At 40.3% G+C, this 26,534-nt stretch overlaps 1 protein-coding gene across 3 annotated transcripts in view; it reads right to left on the bottom strand.

Annotated features, from left to right (window-relative positions):
- The window catches only part of FAM117A (family with sequence similarity 117 member A), a 30,986-nt gene extending 12,462 nt beyond the window's left edge, over window positions 1-18,524 (bottom strand). The window contains exons 1-2 of one of the 3 annotated variants that reach the window (XM_088143496.1): window positions 18,302-18,524; window positions 5,200-5,369 (exon numbers count right to left, since the gene is read on the bottom strand). In XM_088143496.1, coding sequence (XP_087999622.1) covers window positions 5,200-5,369; window positions 18,302-18,407 — 276 coding nt within the window. In that variant the 5' untranslated portion in view covers window positions 18,408-18,524. Of the gene's footprint in view, window positions 1-5,199; window positions 5,370-18,293 lie in introns of all 3 variants that reach the window. The other 2 variants (XM_007422508.3, XM_088143497.1) reach the window with 2 other exon arrangements.
- Window positions 18,525-26,534: the final 8,010 nt, after the last annotated feature.

Here is a 26,534-nt window from a genome sequence, read left to right on the forward strand (position 1 = left end):
ATATATTGACTTTTTATTTTTAAATAAAATAATGAGCACTTGGGAATGGATAGCATACAAGTACAACAAATAAATAAGTAAAACACTGTGCCTGGAAAAGACAGTATGGGGACTGCCTTGCAGTCCAGGGTCAGTGCATTAACTTCAGTACTCTGGGGAAGGCAGTCATGCCAATAGCAAGTCAGTAAAGACAATTAACTGGCTGGCAGATTTTATGCTTGTCACACCAGTCTCAGCAGACAGCAAGGCACAAATTCTCTAGTCTCAAATGAATACAGTAGTACACAAGATCTGGTTTGGAGTTGATGGGTACAGGGGAATTCCACTCAGTTGCAACAATACAGACTGTCCTAGGGCGGTCTGACTTTAAATACCGTATCTCAAGGCTAAGCCTTCTATGGTGTGGTAGAAAGTTTCCAAAGCCATTATGCTAACGGTGGTCAAAACAGTTTCTTCCAAGCAGGAAAGAAGAGGAGGAAAGTGCTTTGAGAAGCAATCAAGTCTGAAAACCACAAGGACAGATAATCTGCAGGAAAGGCATACCTCAAAAGTCTCATCCCCAAAGGTTTAAAATGTTTTGCGTTTACAGCAGATAGCGAGCCACACACAGCAACCGCAAAATGTGCAGAGAAGGAAGGTATATCTATAAGATAGAAATCTTAAAGATTGTGGGCGCCTTGTTTCAGCTCATTCTGTGAGCATGAGTGCATGTATGCATGCAGTCAAACCAACGTTTTGCTCATAAGGGAAATAGATATGTAGAGGGTTGAAATACCTTTCCTCATTCAAACTGTTGGTTGTTACATAGCTTAGTTCTAGGCCATCTATTGGATTCCAGAAGGTCTATCCTGTTTGATCCATCCATGAAGGTATGCATTGAGTTCCTCCTTGGCAGATCAAGGTGGAGATGTATCTAGAAACAGCCCCTTTCATACCTTCTCTCTCTATGGAATATGCTGTCCCATGAAGTCTGTACGACATCCTCCCTACATTCCTATGTTTTTGTAAAGCAACAAAGATCTGGCTCCTTAGAACAGACTGTCCAGATGAAGAATAGTCACTTGTTTTATGTTATTATTGTTACGTAATAATGGTTATTCTTTTATGAGTTTTTATTTAGATGTTAGCCACCTGTATTTGGGCAAGATATATTAGTAAATAAATAAATAAAATTCTGGTGCCCTACAGATGTGTTGGATTTCAGTTTCCATAATCCCCAATCAGTAAGGCCAATACTATCTGGGGATTATCTATATACTATAAAACTCTCATGTCTGTAACCCTGAACTGGATGAAATGGTACATCACAGGGCAACAATTTTTGAACCAAGGTGCCTCAAATGGGCTAACTTACAGAATGCATCCAAAATCCAGGACCCATTACTCCCATAGGACTGAAATTTGTGGCTGCTTCAGCACTGCTGTGCCACCATGGTCAGCCCAGGTCACATGATCATCATGGGCATAACGTCTTTCCTGCCTCCCTTTGTCCCCTGCGCCCAATTGGCTGGTGGCAAGGCCCAATGGACAAGTGGCGATTGGCTGCTTTGGAAATGAGGCTGAAATCTGAAATCTCTTAATGGCTGTGGGTGCTGAGGAAAGGACGAGAAAGTAACTTGGATGTCTGCTGGGAAGGTAGGGCTGGCTGGGGGATGCCGGTGGTCGACGGGTGAGCCTTCTTCCTCCCTCAAGGGAGGAGGCTTTGAGGACACATCGGGATGGGGAGTGTGGCTGCAGTTTTCCTCATGTTCCACAGGTGCCTTTGTTCCACCTTCCACCAGCAAAATGAGAGGCAGTTCTATGGGTGAGCTGAGGAGGCGGCGGCAGCGGCTTCACCAGGGCTCTCCTGAGGGTCAGGAGCAGAGGGCAAATGGTACAAGCCTATATTATATATGGGAGGGAGGGAGGGAGGGAAGGGGGAGGGAGGGAAGGGAGACTTCTGCCAGCTTTCCAAAAGCAAAGTCAATGGGGAAGCCAGCAGTAAATCACAAGTCACTCCCACTCCCACTGCTTTTTTGCCCTTGGTCATTCTGTTTCTCTGTTTAGGTAAGGAAATATCTCTGAAATGATGGCCCAAAGGGTCATGGGTTGTCTAGTAGGAGTTAAAACCCAAGGCATTTGGAAGGCATCAGAGAACAAAGACTTGTAGTCATGTCCACAGCTCAACCAAAGCTGGCTAGTAAGCTAACTCTCTCAACCCAATTTTGTTATAAGAGATGTAAAATGTGATAGGCCCTGAGTCATGTTGCCCCAAGTTTCTTGATCTCAGTTGGCTCAACAAAGAACTTAGTTAGGTCTGCATATTTAAGGGCACTCTGCAAAGATTATATACCACCTGCCTTGTGTACCGAGACCCACTAGCTTCTTTAGCATGTACCTATCTGGCCACTATGAATAACAGAGGCTACATGGTCTGCATGTTCCATCATCACAGAAGACAAAAGGCCTAGGTCTCACCAGGTAGTAAGTCTACATTTAGGCTATATTGCTTTAAATTATGTATTTAGTGTTGACAAGACAGAAAGCTCCTACCAGTAATTCCCTACCCTTCCATACAGAACACCAGCATGCCACAAATAAGAAACTAGTAAACTATGTGCTTTTGTTTAGATACTGAAAAATAGTTATTCTAGCTCTCACATAAGGATATACCCTAGCTGCAGGCTCATCACCATAGTGGCTTCATTTATATATCACAGTAAGGGAGAATTTGCTGCAAATAAGTTGCTCTGGTGAATGGACTGGGATCACACTTTTCAGAAGGGCCATGGGTTCCAGAAATCCAGAAATCCTTAGATGTTGTTAAGTGCTCCTTGAGTGCTAGGGGCTTCCCACTCCATCCAGGAGTGCACCAAGCAAGATATCCCATCATAAGAGTCTTCATTTTTAAAGTAGTGCATTGCATATAGCCCAGAAGCATTATATAAAGAACTTTGGCCCAAAACAGTAAGCAGAGCTGAAAAAAAAACCTATCCTTAAGCCTGTTCCAGAAGGAGAGGGCCAAAGGCCAACTGCCTCTGCCACAAAGCCGAAGAGAATCAAGCACTGCCTCCACTAGGAGAAGCACAGAGGAGGAGGGAGAAGGAGGGACTTTCTTAGAAAGCTGCAGACAAAGCGACTAGACTATGACACCCCAACAGTCTAGATATAGATGCTATCAGTGGGTTTATACACACATTAACTTAGAAATTCTTGTTTAGATCCTACTTTAAAGACTAACACATTAATTATGGTAGAAGCGTGGAGTCCTTGGAGCTCTCTGAGCTTGGTTGTTTGCTCACAGACATTTCATTACTCGTCTAGGTAACATCATCAGTGCTAGTGAGTGTGGGTTTGCTTCCTGTTTATATACAGTAGCTTGCCCTGCCAGTGTTGGTAGAGGTGTGGTTTTCTCCTTGGTAGTTCCTTGATTAGGGTGTTTTCTGCTGATTGTTGTCTGCTGTTAATCCCTGCTTATCTAGGTGTTGGTTGCTGGAGAAGATGTGTTCTAGTTTTTTTGTTTTCTTCTTAGATTTTTTTTATCGTCTCTTTTGAATGGTGTGTAAATGTAGTTTATCTTTATGTGTCTACTGATGGCTGATTTGCCTGAATACCAAGCTTCCAGGAATTCCCTCGTGTTTTTTGGATTTAGCTTGATCTAGGATGCTGAGTTTCCCAGCTGAAACTACATGGACAGACTTAACCATAGTCAACTGGGAAACTATGAGTATATATATAGCATACTTATTTTATATGTCTTTTGAGCTGACATGGACAGAGTAAGGATAGTTCTCTTGCCTTCACACCCTGATGCACATAATTTTTGCAAGTATACCATAATACATTGGAGAACACTGACACGGATTTTGAAAAAATAATTACCACTTACATATCTTAGCACTTGGGGACAGGATATACTGAATAGTCAAATGCATAATCTTTGTGTCTTTGAGAATCAGCATATAAAGAGAGTTGAGTTCAGCTATTAGATATATCTTTGTTGACCACAAATGGACAACCTTTTGGTGATAAGAGGCCAATGGGTCCCAACAAGCAAAACTATTATATAAAATGAATGAGTCCTTTTACGATTTTTCTTCCTGGGGCTCTTGGGGGAGTTTGATGGGTTTTCTTCATTTTTTAAAAGTATGTTAAACCTGTTTCAGGCCATCCACTACTGTTTTGTATGTTTCCTATCTCAAAATGCAAGGCAGTGTACTACCTGTTTTCATCAACAGGCAATGAAAATAGCTGCAAGGGCTGCAAAAAAGGAGTCTGGGCATCATACGCTATCTACCCCTAAATTCTATGGACTGAGGACGACACTTTGGCTTACTTGCCTACTAATCTAATTATTATACAGATTATTGTGGCACATTAAAGACTAACAGAATTTACTATGATATAAACTTTCATGGCCTAAAGTTGATTTGATTTGAGATAAACAGATAGTCAGTGTATTGCTAGAGCAGGTTCTAGTTGGTAACATATGCAATAAGTCTATTTTTAAAGGTCCCACAAATTCTTGCTTTTGTTGCAATAGACATGGCTGCTATAAAAGAGGACAGGATATATGTGATTGAAATTAGGTAAAGAATGGTAAGTGCTGAGCAAATATCTCCTTTTTCATGTCATACTTTTCATGAATCTTAGCCATGTAGATTACAATGTTTATTTTTCAGGTCAGATAAAAGCTGGGGTTCCTAGGACACCTAAACCACACTAGAAACCACATTTCTGTAGTTGTGTAACACATACTGCAGAATGGAATACTAGGAACTCTAGCAATGGCAAGGGACAATAATCACTAGGAGATGAAGGAAAACATCTCCTAAACTTAGCATTGCATGTGTTTGGCTAGGTGGAACATAGCCTGACTGGAGACAGAATTGTCCAGGATTTAGAAGGTGCTGGAGGAGTATATCTAAACAAGGGACAAGTAGAAGGGCTAAAGATACAAGGGCAAAAGGTTGATTTTTGAATTTGCAACCCCCTTTCCTTTATGTGTCAGCCTTTTTAATTAAAATTAGGCATTCTGACTGAAAGTCTGCACTGAAACACATAATGATCCCCTCTGATTTTTAAGGAGCCAAATCAGATAGCAAAATCATTGACAGACAATATTTAGCTCTCTTGATTTCCAATTCCTTCACCATTTCTCTTTGATACCTGCTCCCAAGTTGTATGATCCTTCTGTGAGTTGAAGGATAGCCCCAGTACCTGGGTAGATTTGTCACTCATATGTGACAAGGGAACTCCTTCAGCATCCCGAGGCCACTGACCCATAAGGTATGATCCAAGGATGGTATCTAATGATGATGTCCGCCGTACTCTGGGAGGTCTATTCCGGTAGGCCTTTTCAGCAGCGCCAGCAGCACATGGAACACTAGCTAGACAATAGGAAAGAAAAAAAAGGTAAGAATGAATGAATGAATAGGTCTGCTAAAAAATGCAAGCACCACTTCTATCAAACTGCTTTCAGCAGCAGCTTACACACTCCTTGTCACATCTACCCTCAATTATTATTCTAGGCTTTGAGGCTTCCTATGTAGCCAGCCACAAATAGCTTTCTATTCCACCCTATTAGCCTATACCACTGTACTACTAATCCCAATTGCACGTGCCCTCTTCCCCAGTATGATGGTGGTATGGGTGGGGGGAAAACACATATAACCCTTAAAACCAAAGCGGTTGCCACACATTTTAGAGACATGCTTAAAAAATGGTACTTCAGCCACGAATTACACAGTATCAACTGACTGAGCATTCTTTCTTTTATTGATTTTACTAGCTCTTTGCTGTAATCAAATGTCTTTAGCTGAACATCATAATTTCCAAGCCCTAGTTTTCTGGAAAGACACAAACAGCTTTTCTTAATATATATATATATACATATACACACACACACACACTATATATACATATACATATATAAATATACAAATATATATATTTGTATATATATATAAAATAAAAATTATTTATACACATATACACACACACACACACAAATATATAAAACAGCTCTCCAGGGGCCAAACTAACTAACAGTGGGGTGAGAAAACAGAGAACAAATAACCTCTTAGCAGCAAGAACCAGCAGCATTTTTTTTCCTTTCTCCAGCCTTAGTAAATATGCACTGTATGTAAGTCAAAATGAACTGCTACCCTCTCCTTTTAAAATATACATCAACAGCAAAAAAACTCAGAGTATGAAGTTTAAGTGAAGTACTTCACAACTAAAGCAATCCAAATAAAGTTTTCTGAGCCCTGCAATCCAAATCCAAGACTTAGAGCAAGAAGCTACCAATAAATTAGCTTACCCAGTGGCCTTGGGCAACTCATGCCTTTTCTCAGTTGAATATTCCCCAGAGGAGTGAAGATGAAATATGAGACAAGATGTGGTAACACTCAGCCCTTGGGATAGAAATCTAATTGCATCTAAATATATTCATTTCCCAACTGCTGCTCAAGTCAACAAGAATGCAATTTCCTCCTTTATTTTTAGGCTGGGCTTGCCGATTATCTCTCCTCCCCTATTACTGTTTTGCAAAGCCTAGTAACTTTAGACATTTTTCTGAAAAAAATTACCATTTCCCTAGTAATACCAGTGCAAGATCATTTTATATATTGTTTATAGTGCCAAAGGCTACAGCTACATTTATCATCAGCAGTCATACGCAGCAAACTTTTCCATTTCCTTTTAGAGACATCAACATTTATGGAAGCTAGTGAATTTTTCAGCTATTTTCCCCGACATGGGACTTCCAGTTGTGTGAAGGCTATAAGTCCCTGTATCTTGAACCAGTGGCTATACCAGCAGAGGTTAATAAATGTTCAAGTGCAACACTTCTGGAGGATACAGGGTTGGGGAAAGCTGAACTAAGATGCAAGAACCTGTAGGGAATGTGGCCACGCCAAACCATTGTATATAAAAGAGGCAAAAAGAAACTTATGGCTTTCTATATGTTGCAAAACTACCGCTCCTGGCACAATTGACTAAGGAGTTCACTTCTCCCTAAACCATTCAAGCACAAAACAACCCACACAGTGCTGAAAATAAAATATGTTAGTAGCATTGCCCATTTATACAATATTATGATGCCTACCATTTTTCTTGTCCTGAGAAGAGAATTGTTTAATCTTCACAATGCACACCTTTTCTCACCCTGTATCTAAAAGCCTTACTGGAAAGAAGCAGATTATATATATTTTTTTGGTTTTCTGTTCTGTTTCATTTTGAAACTCCCAAATTATGTGGGAAGATGATATTGCACCATCAGCAAGAAGAGACACCAGTGTGAATTAGGAAGACAAACTGTTTTTAAAAAGTCATTTGGAAAAGCCTTCTGAGTTAACCTTTTCATTTGTTTTATGAATTACATTAATGTTTAACAAGCATTCATTCCATCAGTAAAGCTGACAACATTCTGCTTTCGCATAACATGAGCCACTGTTAACTGTGTCCTAAGACATCTATGGATTCTGATAAGGGAACTGTAAAGCCAAGATTTCCCAGCTCACAGCTGATTCTCAACCATTACGCTCCCAGCTACTGCATTTAAGTGGAGAAAAATGCCAACTAAAGCCCCAGGCAGGGGACTGTTTGCTTTTCATTTACACATAAATTAATATGTACTCATAAGTAAAGTAGAGATCACCTGGTCTGCTGCCAAGGAGATCTCTGGCAGCTCCAGTTCAGAGCTCCTGACTCATAACAGTTCAGCAGCTATTTAAGGCCTCTCTCCGCTGGCTGTTGACTACACATCAGGGTCTATTTGAGGCACATGCACTCAACTTCAGAAGGATATGCCTGAACATAAAGCTTGCTTAGAAGCATTCCTTCTTCAGCCGGAAAACTCTACTCTTTCCTGAGTGTGACACAAAAGGCAATCTCTCTTCAAACCGAAGAGATCCACAGTCCCCCTTCTCAGTAGCCTAGGACTGACAAATAAATCAGTGGTTGGAACTGCTTGTGGCAAAGAGATCTGGTAATCAGTGCCTGTACACTGTTAGCAAAGCTGGAAAGATAACAGATCCACAGCTGGTCTGAAGCATTTTCCTGTCCCAGTCAAAGCAGCACAACCTAAAAATACACCAGAGGCTGCAAAACAATGCATACTTCAAGAAAAAGATGGCTTGTGAGAGAAGCAGTGGCAGGGTGGAGTGTCCTGTTTACAGGGCTGCTCTATTATCAGTTTAGTCCATTTGGCTGGGACCAGACCAGCCCCACCTGGCTGCACATTTGGGGATTGGTCCAAGCTCTGTGTGCCAGTTAAGCATCTCCAATCAGGGTTGTGTCGAAAATGTGGGAAGCCAAGGCAGAAGAGCACTCAGATAATAAAAGCATTATTATCTCAACTTACCAGTCTGGTAACTGCTTCACATCTGCTTCTCCATATGGGACTTCTCCTTTCTCCATTCCCTTATTCTGTTTTACATGCATGTGGAAATGATTAGCATGTGAGAATGGAAAGTTGTGCCCTATCTCCCCAACTACTTCACTGCATCTGCTCTTAGGAACGTTGGCAACAGTTCCTTTCCAGCTTATGTGACTTCAGAAGAGGGCCAGAATGAGAGTTTTTAGCTGGAATTCTGCAGCTAATGACACATGTGAAACCCCATGAGACAGAAGCTTGTCCCACATTCATTTCTATACTTCACCTCTGCCCTGCTTATTCTGCTAGTACTGCAGATATTTAATTTTCTCTCCTCCATTTAGTTTTGTCTCCCTAATGAAAAGAAATTCTCTTTGTACAACTGTGTATTTCTGGCTCAGCATATTGTTTGAACCCAGCTAGGTAGGTAATATTCAATACATCATGGTTAAATCTACCAGGGTTTATGGCACAAAAGGTAAACTCAGTCTTTGGGCCTGTGCATTTATAATTAACTTGTCTGTTTTAGGAGAAACACTTCCCTGTCCAACAAGGGGCAGCTGAAAGCATGAGAAAACTGATCCTCTTGCAAATTATTAGGCTTCATAACAAAGTTGGTACAAGAAAGAGAGTCAGAGTAATGAAGCACTTGTGCTCAGATAACGTCTTATATAACATGTAAAATATATTAGAGACATTGCACTCAAATGAAATCATCTTCATAAAGCCCATTAGTGACAACAATTTGGAGTGGTAAAAAAACTACAGAATATTTTTTCATCTACGCAGTCTTTGCAAATTTTGGATGATCTAACAATGCTGCTTCTGTGGTTTATCTTTATATAATTGTGGCTTGCAATTCTGAAGTGTTATTAACTAAAAGCATGATCATCACAAAATAAAGGTGTAAATATTGTAGCAACCACAAGTCACAAAGCAGGCCAGCAGTATAAATGGTTTCAGTAAAACTATATTAAGAAGATCACAAGTACTAATACATAAGCAACCACGGTTATTAGCAATTGAAGGGAAACTGCAGCCAAGTATAGTATATGAAAGGGCAAATGATTCTCCTACATCGTTTCATAATGTATGAAACTGCAAGCCACACTAAAGCCCCACTTTTTAGCTATTAAGTAGGATAAAACTGATAGCTACCATGAGAGCTCATGTTTGAGCTATAAAGGATTAAAAACATCAACTGAAAATTTATGAGTTATACTTGAAGCCTCAAGAATTCTATTTTTTCTACAGTACAGCTCTAGAGTCTTTCAGCTTCCAGAATCTGTTGCAGCTCCAAGGTCAAGTTTACAGGCTTCTTTTGGAACTGCAACACATTACAATATAGGAACAGCCCAGAAAGACTGCTAACAGAATCAGCATAATGTAGTGATTATGATGCTGGACTAGGGCCACAGAAATTGAGGTTCAAATCCATAGTCAATAATAGAAATTCACCAGTTGACCTGGGCCTGTTGCTCTCTCTCAGTCCAACCTACTTCACAGGGAGTTCTTCTGAGGATGAAATTGAAGGATATGTTAGGGCTAGAAAAATCTTTAAAAGAAAGTCTTGCTTTGACAAAACTTTGAATGAAGCACCCTCTGCAAGATGCTCCACAGTGCATCTAAGACCAGAGCAAAATGTCCATTGCCTTGGAGCCCCTCTGAGTCTTCTCTGTATGACAAGAAAAGGCTAGGTAGCTCTAAAGGGGGATGAGGAGAATCCCACAATGTATGTAAGAGGCAGCTAACCTAAAGCCCCCTTGGCGCATATCAAGGGATTTCCCAGGCTGGGCAGCAGAAACTCCACAGCACACAGCAGTGGGGGACTTCAGGCTTGCTGCCTCCCACATGTATGGAAGCCATCAGCATGGAAAATTGCACCATTCACCTCTCCCAAATGCTGGTCAGCTGCCAAGCAGTTGAAGAGTCTGAAAGGGAGGAGGTGAACAGTACAAAAGGGCCAAGAGTCTTTTGGGGAGTGCTGCAGGAGAAGGCTGAGAAGACTATCAGATTAGCTTGCTGACAAGATCTACAACTGCACTAGGAATAACATGAGCAGCAGCCAAAGATAGGAAGGGGCAGGGAATACAGTGAAAACTCAGAGGTAGATCAGTTTTATTTCAGAACTGCCAAGAAATAACATGCCCTTCCACAAGCAGAGGAAGATGCAGCAACCAGTTAATTGTGAGATTAATACCTTTAAGGGGAAAGTAAAAAGTGAGCCAGTTTCTGGATGCTATGAGATCCAGGACTGCTATTCCTATCCCTAAGTCTGGTCTCTTTATTCCAGTGATATTTTGTATCCTATTGCCTACAGCTCTATTTCATCTACAAGCACAAGAATTGTCCAGCTTATAGAGGAGAACCATGTTTTTCCTTAAAGCTTCTTTGCTAATGGCAAGAGAAGAGCTGAAGATCTGTTTGCAATATAAGATTCTATTCCATTATCTCCACTCCGCTCCACCTACCCACACTGATGCTGTGTGGAATTCTGTCCTTCAACATTGAAACATTTTCACGTTGCCACGACTACACCCAGTCGGCACCATTTATCAGCCCCTCCACCTCCAAAATGAGCCAACCTGCCTTGTGCTCTCCAAACCAAAGCAAAAGGTTTCACTCTCTCCAAGCATGCAGCACCTAGGTAGCAAGGGAACTATTTGGCAGAGAGTTTCCAATGAAAAATCCCCAGCTATGGATGGATGAGTCATCTCAGTGTTTCACAGCAAGTTCCTGAAGAGTAGACTATCTAAGCTGTAACCAGGGAGTGTGGAAGAAATCCTCCTTTGCCTTGGTTAAACTGCTGCCAGTGACTTGTTCATTTCTCAATTCTAGAGTACATTTGTTTCCATAACCTATTTTCTTAAACTTACTGGCAGGCAAGAACCATTAATTTTTGCGTCTTCATAAATTGTGAAACTGGCTTTGGAGCTGAAGTCTAAAAGTCATGTCAGTGGTAACAGTCAACCCAGAGTTTCAGTTTTTTGCTCCCAGGAATACAGAATGTCAGTGAAGAAGGAAAATAAACAAAACAATATTGCAAGGTTCAAATAGGCAACAAACAGAGCAAGGATGATCCCCTGGTTGAAACCCCTACATACCACTATCCATCCCAGGGTATGAAAGGACCTCTCCAATCCCATCCTTTCCCCTGCAGCCATAGTAGGATCTCTCCTGGAGTAAACAGATCATATGTCTGAACCAGAGAAATGTTGTGGAGATCTCTCTCATAGTCGGCTGGGACCCACTGACATTTGGTTTCTCCCTGCTAAGAATTCTTCTTTCAAACAATCATCTCACCTGGCCAAGCCACTGGATGAGACAGTGCAGCAAGGCCTGTATCATCAGCTCAACTGGGACAAGTTATCATTTATTCTGGGAGGAAAAATATGTTTCCTGAGCAATTTCTTTTTTAAAATTCTTGACAAACCTGATAAAGAGACATTCTTAGAAAGAATAAAGGCATGTCAGCAGCGTTCTCCTACAAGGCATGGCATTTCTGATATGGCATGGCATCCTAGTCATGCCTCTGTAGATTGTACCCTTCTTTAATAAAAACCATGAAGTAGCTGTAACCAGAAGCAGCCTGCTAAAGAATGCTGCCCTTCAGAGCAATTGCACATATATCAAACTTAACAAAACTCTGCACAAAGACACACCTAACCACTTCACTAACCTGGCACACATACCCAAGCAGGACCTCAGCTCTGCATTTCAGAAGCCTCAGCAATCCAGATTTAAAGCATCTGCACAGGGATTGTACCAAAGAAGAGGCCTTGGTTTTCATCCCAGTATACTGAAGGGTACATGAAGCATGAAAACAAGCAGCTTGGATGTTAAATATAGGAAAGTTAACAGCATGTATTTTTCCCAGTTTGCAGAAAGAATTAAGTGGTGTCTTGCACAGCCGCAGTTTTAGTCAATTTAGACAGAAACGAGAGATGTTTTTTTCAATCTGGCAGGAGAACAAGTTGCTGGTTGAAAATAAAGACTTCATTAGTAGCTATACCATGATGATGCACCAAGAGTCAAGCATGCATCTTTATAGGCTCCTTAAGCAAGACTGTGTGCATGTCTTGCTTTCCCAGGCTCAAAAGCATCAGCAACATGCAATTATCATCAGCACATTCCTATGCAATTATCTTCCATTTGATATCAGGTAAGAAAACAGCCATTCTCTCCATATAAAAAAGACTGAAAGAATTACACATTGTAACATGGACTAGAGTTGCAAAACACACAAGGCTAAAATATGGTTGCCTAATTGTAAGCAATCAGTGTTCTGTGAATCCAGCAAGTGAAGTTATTTTATGGTTCAGTATCTTATGCAAATTTAGACAACTATACTAGTCTGATAGAACATGGTTACACAACCTATAACATGTTGCTCAGACACAGACATCAACATGCATGTTTGACAGCTGAGTTTTTCAGGTGAAAAAATACAGCTTTAACAGAAAAGGGGGGAGGCATATGAAACTAGTGTCACTGGATAGCAGAGTTGGCTCGATACTTTTCCCTGGTCACTATATGTCATTTATACATGTAAATTGGATTTAACATCTATACTATATTTCACTAATCCCCCTTATGGAAAAAAAAACCTCCCCACTTAGAATGGCAATTTAATAGGCAGGGCTATATTCCAACCCAAACTAATTATTTCAACCTTGTCACCTCTAATGCTTTCTACCACTGAAGTCTGCCATGTACTACAAGGACCCAAAACAAGCAGGAGCAATAGTTCCTTCCATGCCATAAGCAGTCAAAGGGAACAAACTTCCACAATTGCCCCATTATGCTTTTATGATTATCCTCCAGCAAGCAAACCACATTGAAGGCACAAATGTTATCCCTCGGCATACTGTCCTAATTGTCCTAAAGAATATTCATCAACCTTCTAACTGTGGAGAGATATCAGCAATGTAATACTTAAATCAACCCTTTACCTATAATGAAAATGTCAGTTGAAAGGAAGGATGCTACACAATCTAAGTTAGGTAGGGTAGCAATTTTATGATTAAATGGCAGCTAAATCATAATAGTTCAAAGCTGTTATAATCTGGCCATAATGTAGCACTCCGCTGTTTTTGATTTCTGCATGGGGGAGAGAGAGAGAGTGTTGGCAGTGAAAGATGCACTTATCATCTGGTGATAGGCATCTGGCAAGTGCACAGGATTTGGCTTTCCAATCGTCTGGAGCCAGCAGCACTTCCCTCCCCCAACCAGAGGACAGGAGGAATACTTGCATTTGTGAGACTGAAAACAGCACATTGAGAGTGGGAAAACTTCTCATGTCGGCATTGAGACCATTTTTATTTTTGGTACTTGTAATTCAGCCTTTTGTGCTATTTATGGCAGAAAACAGTACTTAAAAGGAAAAAAAAAAGAGGTGGTGTTGGCTGGTGGTAAAGAGATGTACAAAGGATTAATTTCCAAGTACAACTAAAACTTTAGCTGCAGCTCTCTAGAAACAATATAGGATGAAAATACACTTAGATTTAAATATATATATATATATATATATATATATATATATATATATATAATAATGTGCTTGTTTCCATCTTTGCTTTTCTAATTGGGTAAAGGAAGCAAGGAACTGCGGGTAACAATTCTCCTATAGGAGACTGGGTTTGCAGGAGATTAATGAGTTGGAGTGCTTTCAGCCTGCTTAATAAGCAGAGGAAGAGAAGACGTGACAGCACAATCATTACCATTCAGAAATAAAAAGATAAAGATTCCCTCAAGTCAAATTTGATTCCTGGTGACTATATGGGCATGCCTATGTAGTTTTCTTGGCAATAACACAGAACTGGTTTCATATTGCCTTCTTCTGGGATGCATTTTCAGCTTCTAGGCTAGCCCACAACTCTTGATTTCCTGGTGGTGTCCCATCCAAGTATTAATTAGGTCCTACCCTACATATTTTGCAAGATCACCTAAAGTCAGCTAGAAGTTGTCACCTGCAGCCTCAAGCCTCTTGTATTGGAAGAGAGATAAACATTATGCATGGATCTGTTTGTCAAAAGGAGCAGAAGCAAACATGTTGTTTATAATATGTTTAGACCATAGTTTCAACAGAATAGAAATAGCAAATAAACACAATAAAAATAGCAAATAAAAACTAAACAGCAGTTAAAATTACACCAAAGCAATACAACCAATATACACAATATATTTATAATCACAATAAAAATATGTATGCAATTATAAAATCCTGTAAGGTTTCAAATCGACATATACTATTCCCACTTCACTCTTTCCCTTATGCACAGCCTTTTTCTGATTGCAAGACATGCAGCAGCAAAATAAAATTTTGTGTGTTTTGACAATACCTATTATAATAGTACCTGCCTTTCTTTAGGACTCAGGACCCTATCATTTTTTCTTCTCCAGATGGCTAGATACCTACATTCATTTATTGTTACCAAAGCCTTAAGTACTTCTGAAAAGAGAAACTAAACTTCCTCCTTTTTTTTTTTTTTTTTTACTCTTTTACAGTCTTCTGTGTACAGGGGGTGAACAAGGAAAACACCCTGGACTGGTGGAGGGGTGGAGAACCATCCTAGTCAATTGCCAAAGTTGAATTAAAGGTAGAATTCAGAACGCCAGATGCCAGAACCTGAACAGAAGATAGAAGGGCCACTTTCATTGCACATTCAAGCCTGAACTGTACGCATGGAAGGCAGATCGCTTTGCTCTGTCCTAGCTCATTTCACCCACAGTGCTGCATGAGACAGCAGAATACATGGATGTTTCCTCCGCAGCCACTGGCTTCCTTAAGCTTTAGCAGACTGAGCTGGGGTGGTGGAGGGGAGAAGAATGGCACAGCAACTTGTAAGCAGAAGTTGTGGGGACTGCTCACAACACTTCCGTCCTAATTTCTCTGTTTGCCCCAAACTGGAACTGCAAATCATGCAAACCCATTCCTGCCTCTCTGTGCAAGGTTCTGCTACTCTGCCCATGTACTAGTATTTATCAGTGTCAGACACTAGTAATCATACAGTTCTTAGCATGCCATATGAGATACTAACTCAACTTACAACTTTTTTCCTCCAACTCCACTTCTAAAATCACTAGTTTCTTTGCTATTATCTCTTATTCCTTCATTTCTATTCCATCTAGAATTTAAATAAATTCATATACATCTAATGCACTTTTTTTTTACTTTCCCAGGCAGAGCAACAACTATCTTTCTGCAAATGAATTAACTTGTCAAGAAGAGTACTCACTTGGGTAGTAATTTTTTAGATTATTTCTGAGTAAAACTTAGTTTTAACTAGTGGTACATTAACATAAACACAGGAACTAGGAATTGGATAATGAAAGGAGACTAATCTGAATCCAAGCTAGTTTCAATGAAAACAGATGGCTCTTATCAGCCTCTTCACTTTAACAGGCAGACTTTGAAGATCTATATTTTCCAATAGTACCCTCTCATTATATCTATGTAGATCTTTGAATTAATCTTCTGCCACCATCACCAAACTTACATACAGAATTGGGAATAAACACAACAGATATATGCTTTAAACCTAGCCCTCACACATTCACAAAGAAAGAGTATATGTCGGAGGGAAACAATTTCAAAAGGAAACCAGCTAAACATATAATTCCTAACATACACCATTTTTGTGCCTTTAGTAGCTACACCCCACCCATCCCTTTTCAATGCATTTCTGCAAGTCTAGGTTCTTATGCGCAGACCCACTTAAGTCAAGTTTTGTTCGGCTCCAGGAATTCTAAATTACTTTATATTAAAACACTTGGCTTGCCTCACCAGATATTATTTAAAGTGAAGCAAGCTCAAGTGTGTATATGTGTGTGTGTGTGTGTGTGTGCGCGCGTGTGCATGCGTAAATTTAAACTCACTCTTCAAGAAGCTTGTAGAAGATAAGCTAGGCCTCTTCTCCTTTGAGAAGGGACTGCAGTCAAGCAAAGGAATAAAGCAAGCACAGAAGTGGCGTCCAGAGCTGAGAAAAGAATTTAGAGGATGAGAACTGGAAGGCTGAGATTCCACAGCCACAACCAATCTTTCACTTTGTTTCTTAACCTCTACTGGTTTTCCAGTCATACAACTGTGCAGATACTTTCAGGTTTTTTTTAAACTGCTGTTGTAAATATATATTTTTAAAGCTCCTTTAAATATCACAAGTATAAAATCACTTGAAAAGATAATTAACATAGCCTTTAAAGGATCACTGATAATAGAGCAAAAAGGAAAATATCTCCTCAAACCAAGCTCAATCCCAATTACCACACTTACATGCCCATGTAGTTACTTGGCAACAATATAGAAATAGGTCACCATTATGTTCTTCTGAATTTTTTTTCAATTTTCCAGTCTACCCCAAAAGTCTGAGACTGCCTGATGATCAACTATCCACATATTAAGCTTGCTTAGCTTTTTTTGCCCTTACGCTCAGAAAAAGTCAGCTAAGTGCTGCCGTACTAAATCAACATGGCCTCAGTAAAACTGGTACCTATAAGAAAACCACATCAAATGATATAATGCATTATTGTAATGAAGTGAATCAGAGCAACTAGGATACGGAAAAGAGTGCCAATATGAATATGGTTTATGCCTCACCTGGCAGAATTCTCTTCTGATCTTTGGCTTTACTCCAGATATTTCAGTACAGTGTTACACTATCCTGTCATCGTTAAGCTCTCCCCATAACCATCAATTACATGGACTTCTTCAATAATTACTGTTGTTTTCCAATTCCAAGAAATCTAGTCCTCATCACTTCCACATCCTCTTCCAGAGGTTTGTTCCTCCCTCCATTTTATGACACAGTACTGTTCAGTAAAAGAACTCAGGAGAGGGGCTGTGCCTACTGATCTCAGCATGGTTTTTCCACATCTACCTTTTGATGAGTTATATAGCTCCACCTGCTTTCAGAAGTTTGCAAAAATTTATGAATTCCCACTTGGTCAGTAGCCCCTGTTTTCACAAACAAGGAAAGAAAAGCTCCATAATTTGCCTCATGTATCTGTAGCATCTCAGTCTGTTATTCAGGTGTTCTTTATCACATGCTTATCCAATGCTCTCTTTCCTTTCCATACAGACCTTTTCAGGCCATCATTTCTAATCAGTATCACTGGTACAGTATAACTAAAGCCTGCAATAGAAACACTCCCTAAAGCTAACACATATAAGATTTTCTGTCCAGCCTCCACTCCATCCTTATTTTAGTTGCTCTTTTCTGTAATTTTTTCAAGCAGCATAGTCACCTTTCTCCAAAAGGACACTATACACTGTCCTGCTTAACCATGGACATACGCATGATTCCAAATACCATGTTTTCATCCCCCTCCCCCTGGCATTTTCAGTGAGCTTTCCATCATGGCCCAAGACTCCCCTCTTGTGTGAATGAATATGGCCATTTCAGGCACCTTCTACAATAGACTGTCCCCCCCCCCTTTGGTAAAGCCTCTCATGCATTATATTGCAATTACTTCATGTACAATCCCATCTACCATTTCTGTGGCCCATTCATGTCATGGGAAAAGTGTATTCCAAGCTCTTTTAAACCCCGTGACACCTGGCTGCTCTGTGCCACCTGTAAACTGGGTTTACCTCATTATTCAATCCTAGACTTTTTCCAACAATACTCAGTCCAACAGACCTACCTCACCAATGTCTTTTCTGTCAGTCAAATGCTGGGCCATCCCTTTAATTATGACACTCCCCTCCTATCTCTTCTTCATAACCTGCCCTCCTGCCCTCATCCCCGTCAATATGCCAATCTGCTAGTGACCCCTTCCCACCCCACATACTGTACAGTTTATTTCCTATTTCCGTATAACCTCTCTCCTCGGCCTTATTATGCATATATACGCATGCCTGCACAGTGCCCCCCCATGCCCTTCCCCCTCACTCAACCACCCACTACTCCGCTGAGCAATACTTGGGCCTAGGACTTGCCCCGTTACCTGCCCGGCCTCCATCTCCGTTCCGTCGGGACTGCAACTGGAAGGGGAAGGTGGCCTTGAGCGGCTGCAACCCAACCCGACAAGAGGAAGAAGCCCCCGCCGCCATCGCCCGGGCGAGAAAACCAAAGCCGCTTTTGGAGCGGCCAGCCAGCAACTCCGCAGCCTTCGCCCTTAATACCCCACTAGCACTACGTGACGAGCGACTCGGTCCCAGGACGGCCGCCGAACGGGAGGCATTTTCTACACGCTAGAGGCGTGGCCTCGGCAACTGCCGCCGCTCATTGGCCAACAAAGTTGAACGAGGGGGGATTTAGGCAAAGACTCGCACGGTCGACTCCTGTGAGTAACTCCACCTTCTCCGCTGCCGGTGTGTTTCTTCTCTTGCAGATGGTGGGGAGCAACCGGAGCCTAGGAAAAAACCTTGGATTTCTTATTCTTTTTGTTTAGTAGCGCCATGTTGCCTTCCCCAGTTTGTTTTATGGGTGGGAAACAATCTGGATAGGACTCCTCTCCAGAAAAAGGTTATAGCCAGGCTGGGAGCTCGTGCTTTTTCTAATTTAGATTCTTATGTTGTGGTTCACGCTTTTATTAAATTGTCCACAATGAGTTTGGATACGTCAATAATTTTTTTTTTTTTGGCACTCGATGAAATGCTGCAAAAGAAACTTCAAACAGAATGACCCTTACTGCAAGCTTTTTTTTTTTTTTTAAATGAAGGAATTTTGGCTACACTCTAGGGATTTATGTCTAGGCGTCCCTAGTTTTAGTCCAGCACTCTTTAACTATCACAGCAAGGTGACCTTGGCTCTTCTAGTCTAAAGCCGAAATATCTTTCCACTCGAAGGAAACTTCTCTTAGAAATGTTACCAAACAGCCTCAGCAGCGCCTCTAACTTTCTGTACTGCTGTCATGAACTCCCTTCTCTGCCCTGACAATCAAAGCCTCCCTCCCCCAACTCGCAAACGGGAAGCAATAGACTGTGTTGGTATTTGCATGGCTATTTGTAAATGTTTGAAGGACAAACCTTAAAAGGGAAAGCACATTTGTTACAGTACAGAAGGAAAAAAACAAACAAACCTTGGTTATAACATCTGCAGACTAAAGGTACACAACAATATTACTCAAATGGCATAAATGAAAAGGCTACAGCTATGTTTGTGCAACAGAACTAAACCATAATAGACATCACTGTTTCCTTTCACAGGATAGCCAAATAAAAGGTTGAATCCAGATACAGCTGGAATCAGAACCAAAAGCAAAATTTCCTCTGCCAGTTACCGGGTTTCAAATGCTTTCCAACAGAGAAATAAATCAATCAATCATAGCTCCCCTTCGTTATTATATTTTCAGCTATTAGACCTAGCCCTGAAATCTCTGGAAGAAAAAAAAGATAATACACAGCCTTACGGAATTGAGTTAAATCCAATGAGTGCTAAAGCTAAATACAAAGACATCTAGTTTGGCTGTGAACAAGCCCTATGCTGCTGTATGGAAAATATTGAATTATATTTACTTGAAAGGAAAGCTAGTTTTCCCCCCAAATAATTTATCTTTAAAATAGAAGGGTCATCTTAGATTTACTGACAATAATTTTACCCCCTCCCATCTCGCTCTTCTTTTGGGGAAAGGGTGTTATAAATTTGGGGTTTTACTTTCAGAAAAAAAAAATACTGCCCAATCTAATGCACTTTTCCTCAGGAATTTAATTAAGTTTCCTCTGAGTTTAAGAGACATCACTCCCAAATCAGTGAGCAATGGATATTTAATGTAGGCAATTTCATGGCAGCAGGAGAATGTTCACTTCAAGGACTTAGATCAGCAATAGGCAAACATAGTTCCGCCAGATAATCTGGTGTCAGCCTCCATTATTTATGACCACTGGCAATGCTATCTGTGGCGAATGGAAATTGCAGTTCAAAATATCTAGAAGGCACTAGGTTCCCTACCTCTAGGTGGAAGCAACAGAAAGTGTGGAGACCTACAGGAATATGCAGTAGTATTTCCACTGCCAAGATTAGGTTCCTTTCTTGCACAGATGGAAGACTATGGACCAAAAATGTACGTGCTGACTTGCAAAATAGTAAAGAATATAGGCAAGCATACACTATCCATCTGTTAGACATCTCTGACAGGGGGCTGCAAAAATCTCAGTGACCGCTAGATGAAACCATAAAGCTAGTTTTCTTCTCTTTGCTGCCATCTAGTCGTCACTGGACTGTTTGCAGTCCAGATATGGTATTGCTCTCTGATATATTCTGTTCCTAATAAAATTCAAATAAAAGGATTCTGTGTGATGGAACGTCTAACGGACCTTGGAATCAGGGAGGAGGGAGCTCAATCTTTCATTACAGAAAAGATTTCTGAGACCAGGGGAAGGGGAAAATGTATAAGTTGAGTCAGAGGATTACTTTGGGGGGCTTTCTACTAGCAATAAAGATCTTTCCAGAAATCCAAATTGTTCTTGTTTCCGGAGTTGGTCTGCCTTAAAGGGCTTGACTCTCTGATATAGAACTCAATTTTGGCCTGTAACCCATGGTCTAAAACAGTAGTTCTTAAACTGTTTGACCCAATTACCCCTTTTCCTGGTTCCAAATAATGTCATTGCCGCCACAAAAGAATCAGACTCTATTGTTTTACACAAGTGTCTCAGCCGTGGCAGTCCCAAACTGGATCCTCAACTGACAAACAAGCAATTACAAATTGTTCCATTATCCATAGGATATGCCCAAATTACCCCTTTTGGGGTAATTATCCCCAGTGTAAGAATCACTGATTTAAGAGATGGGAATTCCTGAACAACTGGAAGATTGGATTCACACAGTACAATAATCCAGGGTTTTGTTAACCATAGTTTATTCAGTAAATCACAATTGGCTGGGCTTGTACATATTGTATGCCATAAACCATACTTTAAAAACCATAATGGTTAGGCACATACAAATGGCTTACTGCAACATGTGACACTGTTGATGAATTCATGCAGTGTCTAAATTAGTTACTGAATAAATCCATTTTCTGCATTTGTACAATACACTGAATCATAAGCTACCAAATGTCTGAGTTTGCACAACAAACAGAAAAAAAAAAACAAGGCTAAAGCTAACTAAGGACAGTGTGGCAAATGTAGAGGAGAGGATAATGACTGGTTTGTACAGGTGCAAGACGTAGTGCAATGCCTGCATTTTCAGGTAGGATGAAAACTGGATTGGACTTTCAAGACAGAGGGGCCCAGGATTTCTGAAGTTCAGCATATGTATACAAAGTTACACACACGTGATCTTAGCCAAAGGGCCAAGAAGCAACACGAATACTGAGCTGGAATTTCCTTGTCTTGCTTAAACATCTGAACTTCCTTTTCATTTACAAGTACAATGAAGCAATCATGTTCCTCTGCATGTTGTGCTTTGACTCTGCAATTCCTTATCTTAAATCAAATTTCCCCAACTTGGTAAATTGGCTAAGGTGATGTGGCGTAGTGGTTAACATGTTGGAGTAGGAGCAGGGAGACTCAGGTTGTAGTCTATCCTCAGCAGGGGAAGCTCCTGGCTGATACTGGGCCAGCCGCTATCTCCCAGCCCAACCTACCTCACAGGGTGGTTGTTGTAGGGGAAAATAGGAAGAAGCACTACATGTGCCATCTTGAGCTCCTGAATGACAAGTGCAATATAAACCTCATGTTGGAAAAGGCTGGTTTAATCTTTTAAAAAATCTTCTAGAACCCCAAAAAAGTAATGATTTCTGAAGCAAATGAAAGGGCCAAAGATTAGTGTTGTGCTACAATCTGAGTTAATGACCAAAGAGAACGACATTTTTTGCTTCAGTCACATGTCTATCTTTTACTGTCTGGTACATCTGCAAACAAGTGGGTGTGGTGAACATATCTCCTACAGAAGTTACAGCAGACTCTCTGAAACCTTAAAAAGATAAAGGAGGGGAGAAGAGAGCACCAGATCATCTGGAAAAAGAAAAAAGAGCCCTCACACAAAACAGCAAGGAACAGCTCTCCATTTTATTCCCCAATTTCATTTTACTGTGAGTTTATAAAGAGCCAGACAAGAAACACTGATCCACAACTGAGTTCAGCCCTGCATGTTCATGGATTGTCTGGATTCACACATGTTGAGCTACAGGGTCTTTCCCTACTTGCACTTAAGCATGAGACCAAAATAAATAAATAAATAAAAAGCCCTGGCAGCATCTCTCTTTCTGGCCATATTTCTAGGACATTACCTTCATCTCACCTCCAGGGCATGAGTGAGACAGGCTTATGTCATCCTTAGCTGCACTGGTATTAAAGGAGCCTTGTCCCCTTTTTCTGACTGCTGGAGCTGTAATAGAAGCAGGATAAAGCTGGGAAAGGAGACAGTAAATTTCATGCAAGTATTGTTTTCTGCCAAGGATGAATGATTAGCAGTTCAACTTAGCAGTGAGGAAAGGCCCAAAATGTGGCTTGCTTAGTTTTCATTTAATGTATTGTGTGAACTCAGCCACAAGTTCATGAAGCATGGTTTGTAGCTTAGCATATTACATGAATATAGCCAATCATGATTTATTCAATAAACTAGTGAAGCAAACCATGACTTTGTACACTGTCTGCAACTATTTGCTGTTCCTACTAAGTCGAAAGACAAACCTTAATTCCTGTCTTAACATTTATTTCCCTGCAAATACATTGAGAATGAAAGCCTTTATCTTCCAACACACACCTAATTATGTAAAAATCTATATTGTTTTCAACTATTTTATGGCACACATATTAATATCTGCATTTAGGTAAGTGAATATAGCCTTACAGTCTTAGCATCTTATTTAGATAGATATTGTTGTATTTTTATAGTTTTATTAGGTTATGAGTATCCTAGAATAAATTGGGAATATGGAGTAAACTACAATTAGATGCTTTTCCTCCTAAATTCAATTTCAAGGTTCCAGACTATACGTTAACTTTCGTAGAAAAACACATTTTAAAAGACAGTAGGGACAAAAGCAAAGATTAAATTGAATCTGAAAATTACTGTCCTTGGCCATTACATACTACAAATTATTCCTACAGTAAATCTTGTGTCACAAGAGTGATCCTTCTGCAATGACATTACAGTGAAAATGATAGTTAGAAAGGTGTTTCTTGGGTTCTCAAGAACATGTAATTAGTTCAAAATTCAAAAGGGGTTGGCTTGAATCATATACCAGCATATACTCCCATGTGCACTGAATTTTCTTATTTTAAAAATACAACTTAAGAGTCAGATCACCAGCTCATCTAGTCCAGCATTCTGGCCTGGTTTGTAAAAATACTCAGCAAAAATAAGTAGTCCAATTAACAAAAATGGGGATTGTGCCATATTGCCTCCTCCTTCCTTTTTATGAGCAGCCCTTGAACAAAAGTTATAACCGTATGTAACATTAGTCATGCTGTACAAATCTGGGAGCAACCACCCATTCCAGTTAGTGCTAAGCAGAATTTGAAACCAAGCTATTGGTTTTCAATTCTGCTTAGGGTTAACTAGAAATGGTGGCCTTAGCCTCCATTTCATGCACAATTTTGGGATGGGCGGAGGTGGAAGATGGCACTGCACATGCCTCTGTTAATTGGCTAGTTGCTGTGTATCTCTGCACAACCAGTGTCAGTGGGTGGCCCCAAGTTCTAACAAAGTAAAGCTATCACAAAAAAAGGCAAATGCCAGTCTTAAAATCACTTCTAGCTCTTTATGTACAGCAGGTAGGAAAAAGAGGCACAAGAAATATGAACATAGTTTTTAATATAAATAGAGCTTGCATCTGATGCACAGCAGTTGACAGAATTCTTTTGTAATATTGTCATAATTTTCCTACAATAAATGTGCTTATCTGAGACTTCATGTCCTGGGAAATATATTCTTGTAGTTTTTTGCATTGCCAGCTGAGAGAAATTGGACAGTTAATTCCAACAACTCTTTACTCCCACTACTCGGGAGACAAATTTTATTTTGACTTTTCTAGACTCCAACCATAGCAACTGAGCCTCTTACCATGCCAGTAACTGCTGAACAAGCTACTTGTTCCAGTATCAGATCCATGTAATACAGCATCAGAACCAGGTTACAGCCCTGACAGATCACTTGACTCAAATCATGAACCAAGTGACAAAACAGATGAGATAGGTCCAGCAACCACCAGACATTGAACAGCTTCCTGTGACTATGTTGCTCTGCTCCTTGAGTTCCTTGCCTCAGCTATCCAGAGTGCTTTAAGGCCACCAGTTAATGTGAGTTGAGATAAGGGATATTTCTCATAAATCATTTCCTGATCGGATATGAACTCTTGACTAGGGTAGGTACCAAATGAACAATCCCTATTCTGGAAAACAACACCATGTTCTAGATAATTATATCAATTTTATGATCAGACTGAGAGCTGCCTTCAATGGTCCAGCCAGGTGGGTAATAGCTATTGTCATATGGCAAGCACAGAGCATAAGTATATGTGGTTGACTTTAGTTCTTTGCTGAAGATGTGGACCAAAACAAGGTGGTTTTCACTGACTGATTTAAATAGAGACTATCTGGTGAGCTAATTTATGTAGGCACTTTAGATGCCTCAGAATCCACCACAGTGTGATAGAAACAGACAGCTAAAAAATGAGGAACATTATAGGTGGGAAAGAGAGACACTGTTACTCTCTTTCACTATCCATTCCCTCTGTTCACTCAAGCAGAGACTTTGGATATCAAACTTGTGCAGCTGAGAACCAGCAAACCCCATTGTCGGCTACAGAAAAGCAACTCTGATGCACACAAGATCATTGTTTATATTGTGGCATTTCAGAACATTTTGCACAAGTTTGCCCTGCTACATTTCCCTGCTCTAAATTGACTGAGATTTACATTGGTCTATGAGGCATTTTGCAAGCATATGCCATGAATGATCTAAACTTGGCTTGCCAGGAAACAACTCAGCTCTCAAGACCCACACAGTTGGGCAAGATCAAGGACGCAAGAATTAAATAGATTTTGATAAGATGTTTTAACACTAGGGTATTTGGGATATATACAGAATCTTGCAGAATTTAAAAAGAATTTCTGGCCCTCACTCATTAGTAAGTTCATTAAGGCAGAAACTCTCAGAACAATTTAAACCCTTTTTTCTTAGTTTTCTTGCCAACTGGGCTTAATTGCCTTCTGAGATAAACTACTGATGGACTTCCTTCCTATTACTTGGCTGTTATTTCTACCCTTTCTTCCGTTGCTCTCAAGCCACCTCACAAATCACCCCCCCCCACCTTCCAGGATCTCTGAGGGGGGTCATCCAGTTCAGATGTTTGTGCTCAACATCAATATTTGATCCTGCCTGTTACTCTTCACACTCAAACTGGTTCTGTAATTCACCTTCAAGCTCTGATAGATTCTAGAGCTAAGGCAATTTTAAAAGCTCTGCAATTATTACCTATTCAAACAATGGACCAACTGCTGAGGGTAGAAACTATTGATGGCAAACTTTTGGGCTCTGGGCCAATTTCTGAATGTATAGTCCCTCTTCATGTTATTTTTGATCATCAAGAAATATGCAGCTCTATTCAACAAGTTTGAGGACACAGTAGTGCCCTATGGCTTAGTGAATGTTACTTCAATCTTTACGAGACTTATATGAGTGTGATTTGTTCATGACATTTTAGATTCTTATTTGTCTTCTTAGATGACATTGATTTGTTCCAAAGATCCAGCTACCCACACTTCTTCAGATGGCTCAAAATATTGAACAGTATATTTTGCCTTGTGTTTTTTTATTCTAGGCAGCTGTTACCTACAATGGTGTTTTTAAAAAGGAACTCTTGGTTATGAAATTTGCTTTTCAACACTGGTGCCACCTCTTGGAAAGAGTCTCACACTTCATCAAAATCCAAACTGATCACAGTAATTTGGAACTTGTATTGACTTCACAGGAACTCACACATGAGATTATGTGGGCAGAATTTTCCCCCATTTTCACATTACCTACATTCCTAGCTCACAAGGAAGGTAGTGCTCTTTCATGTAAGCCTGAATATTTTGTTCCCTATGACCTGGCTTTTGCTTCTGTCTTGCAACCAGAAAATGTTGCTACCATTGAACTCAACCTATGATACTCTGGAAGCCAGAAGAATATTTCTAACTTTAGTAAGCAAATTTTCATACAGTAATAACAGGATTCTTGTGTGTAGGCTCAGATCCATGATCTTCAGGGAAACTTCCCAATTCATCCTATCCCTTTTCCTGGGA

Source organism: Python bivittatus, unplaced genomic scaffold, assembly GCF_059951505.1.
Source record: "Python bivittatus isolate LINGU-HERP-01145 unplaced genomic scaffold, Pbiv_v1 ctg000410_np1212, whole genome shotgun sequence".
Taxonomy (NCBI): Eukaryota; Metazoa; Chordata; class Lepidosauria; order Squamata; family Pythonidae; genus Python; species Python bivittatus.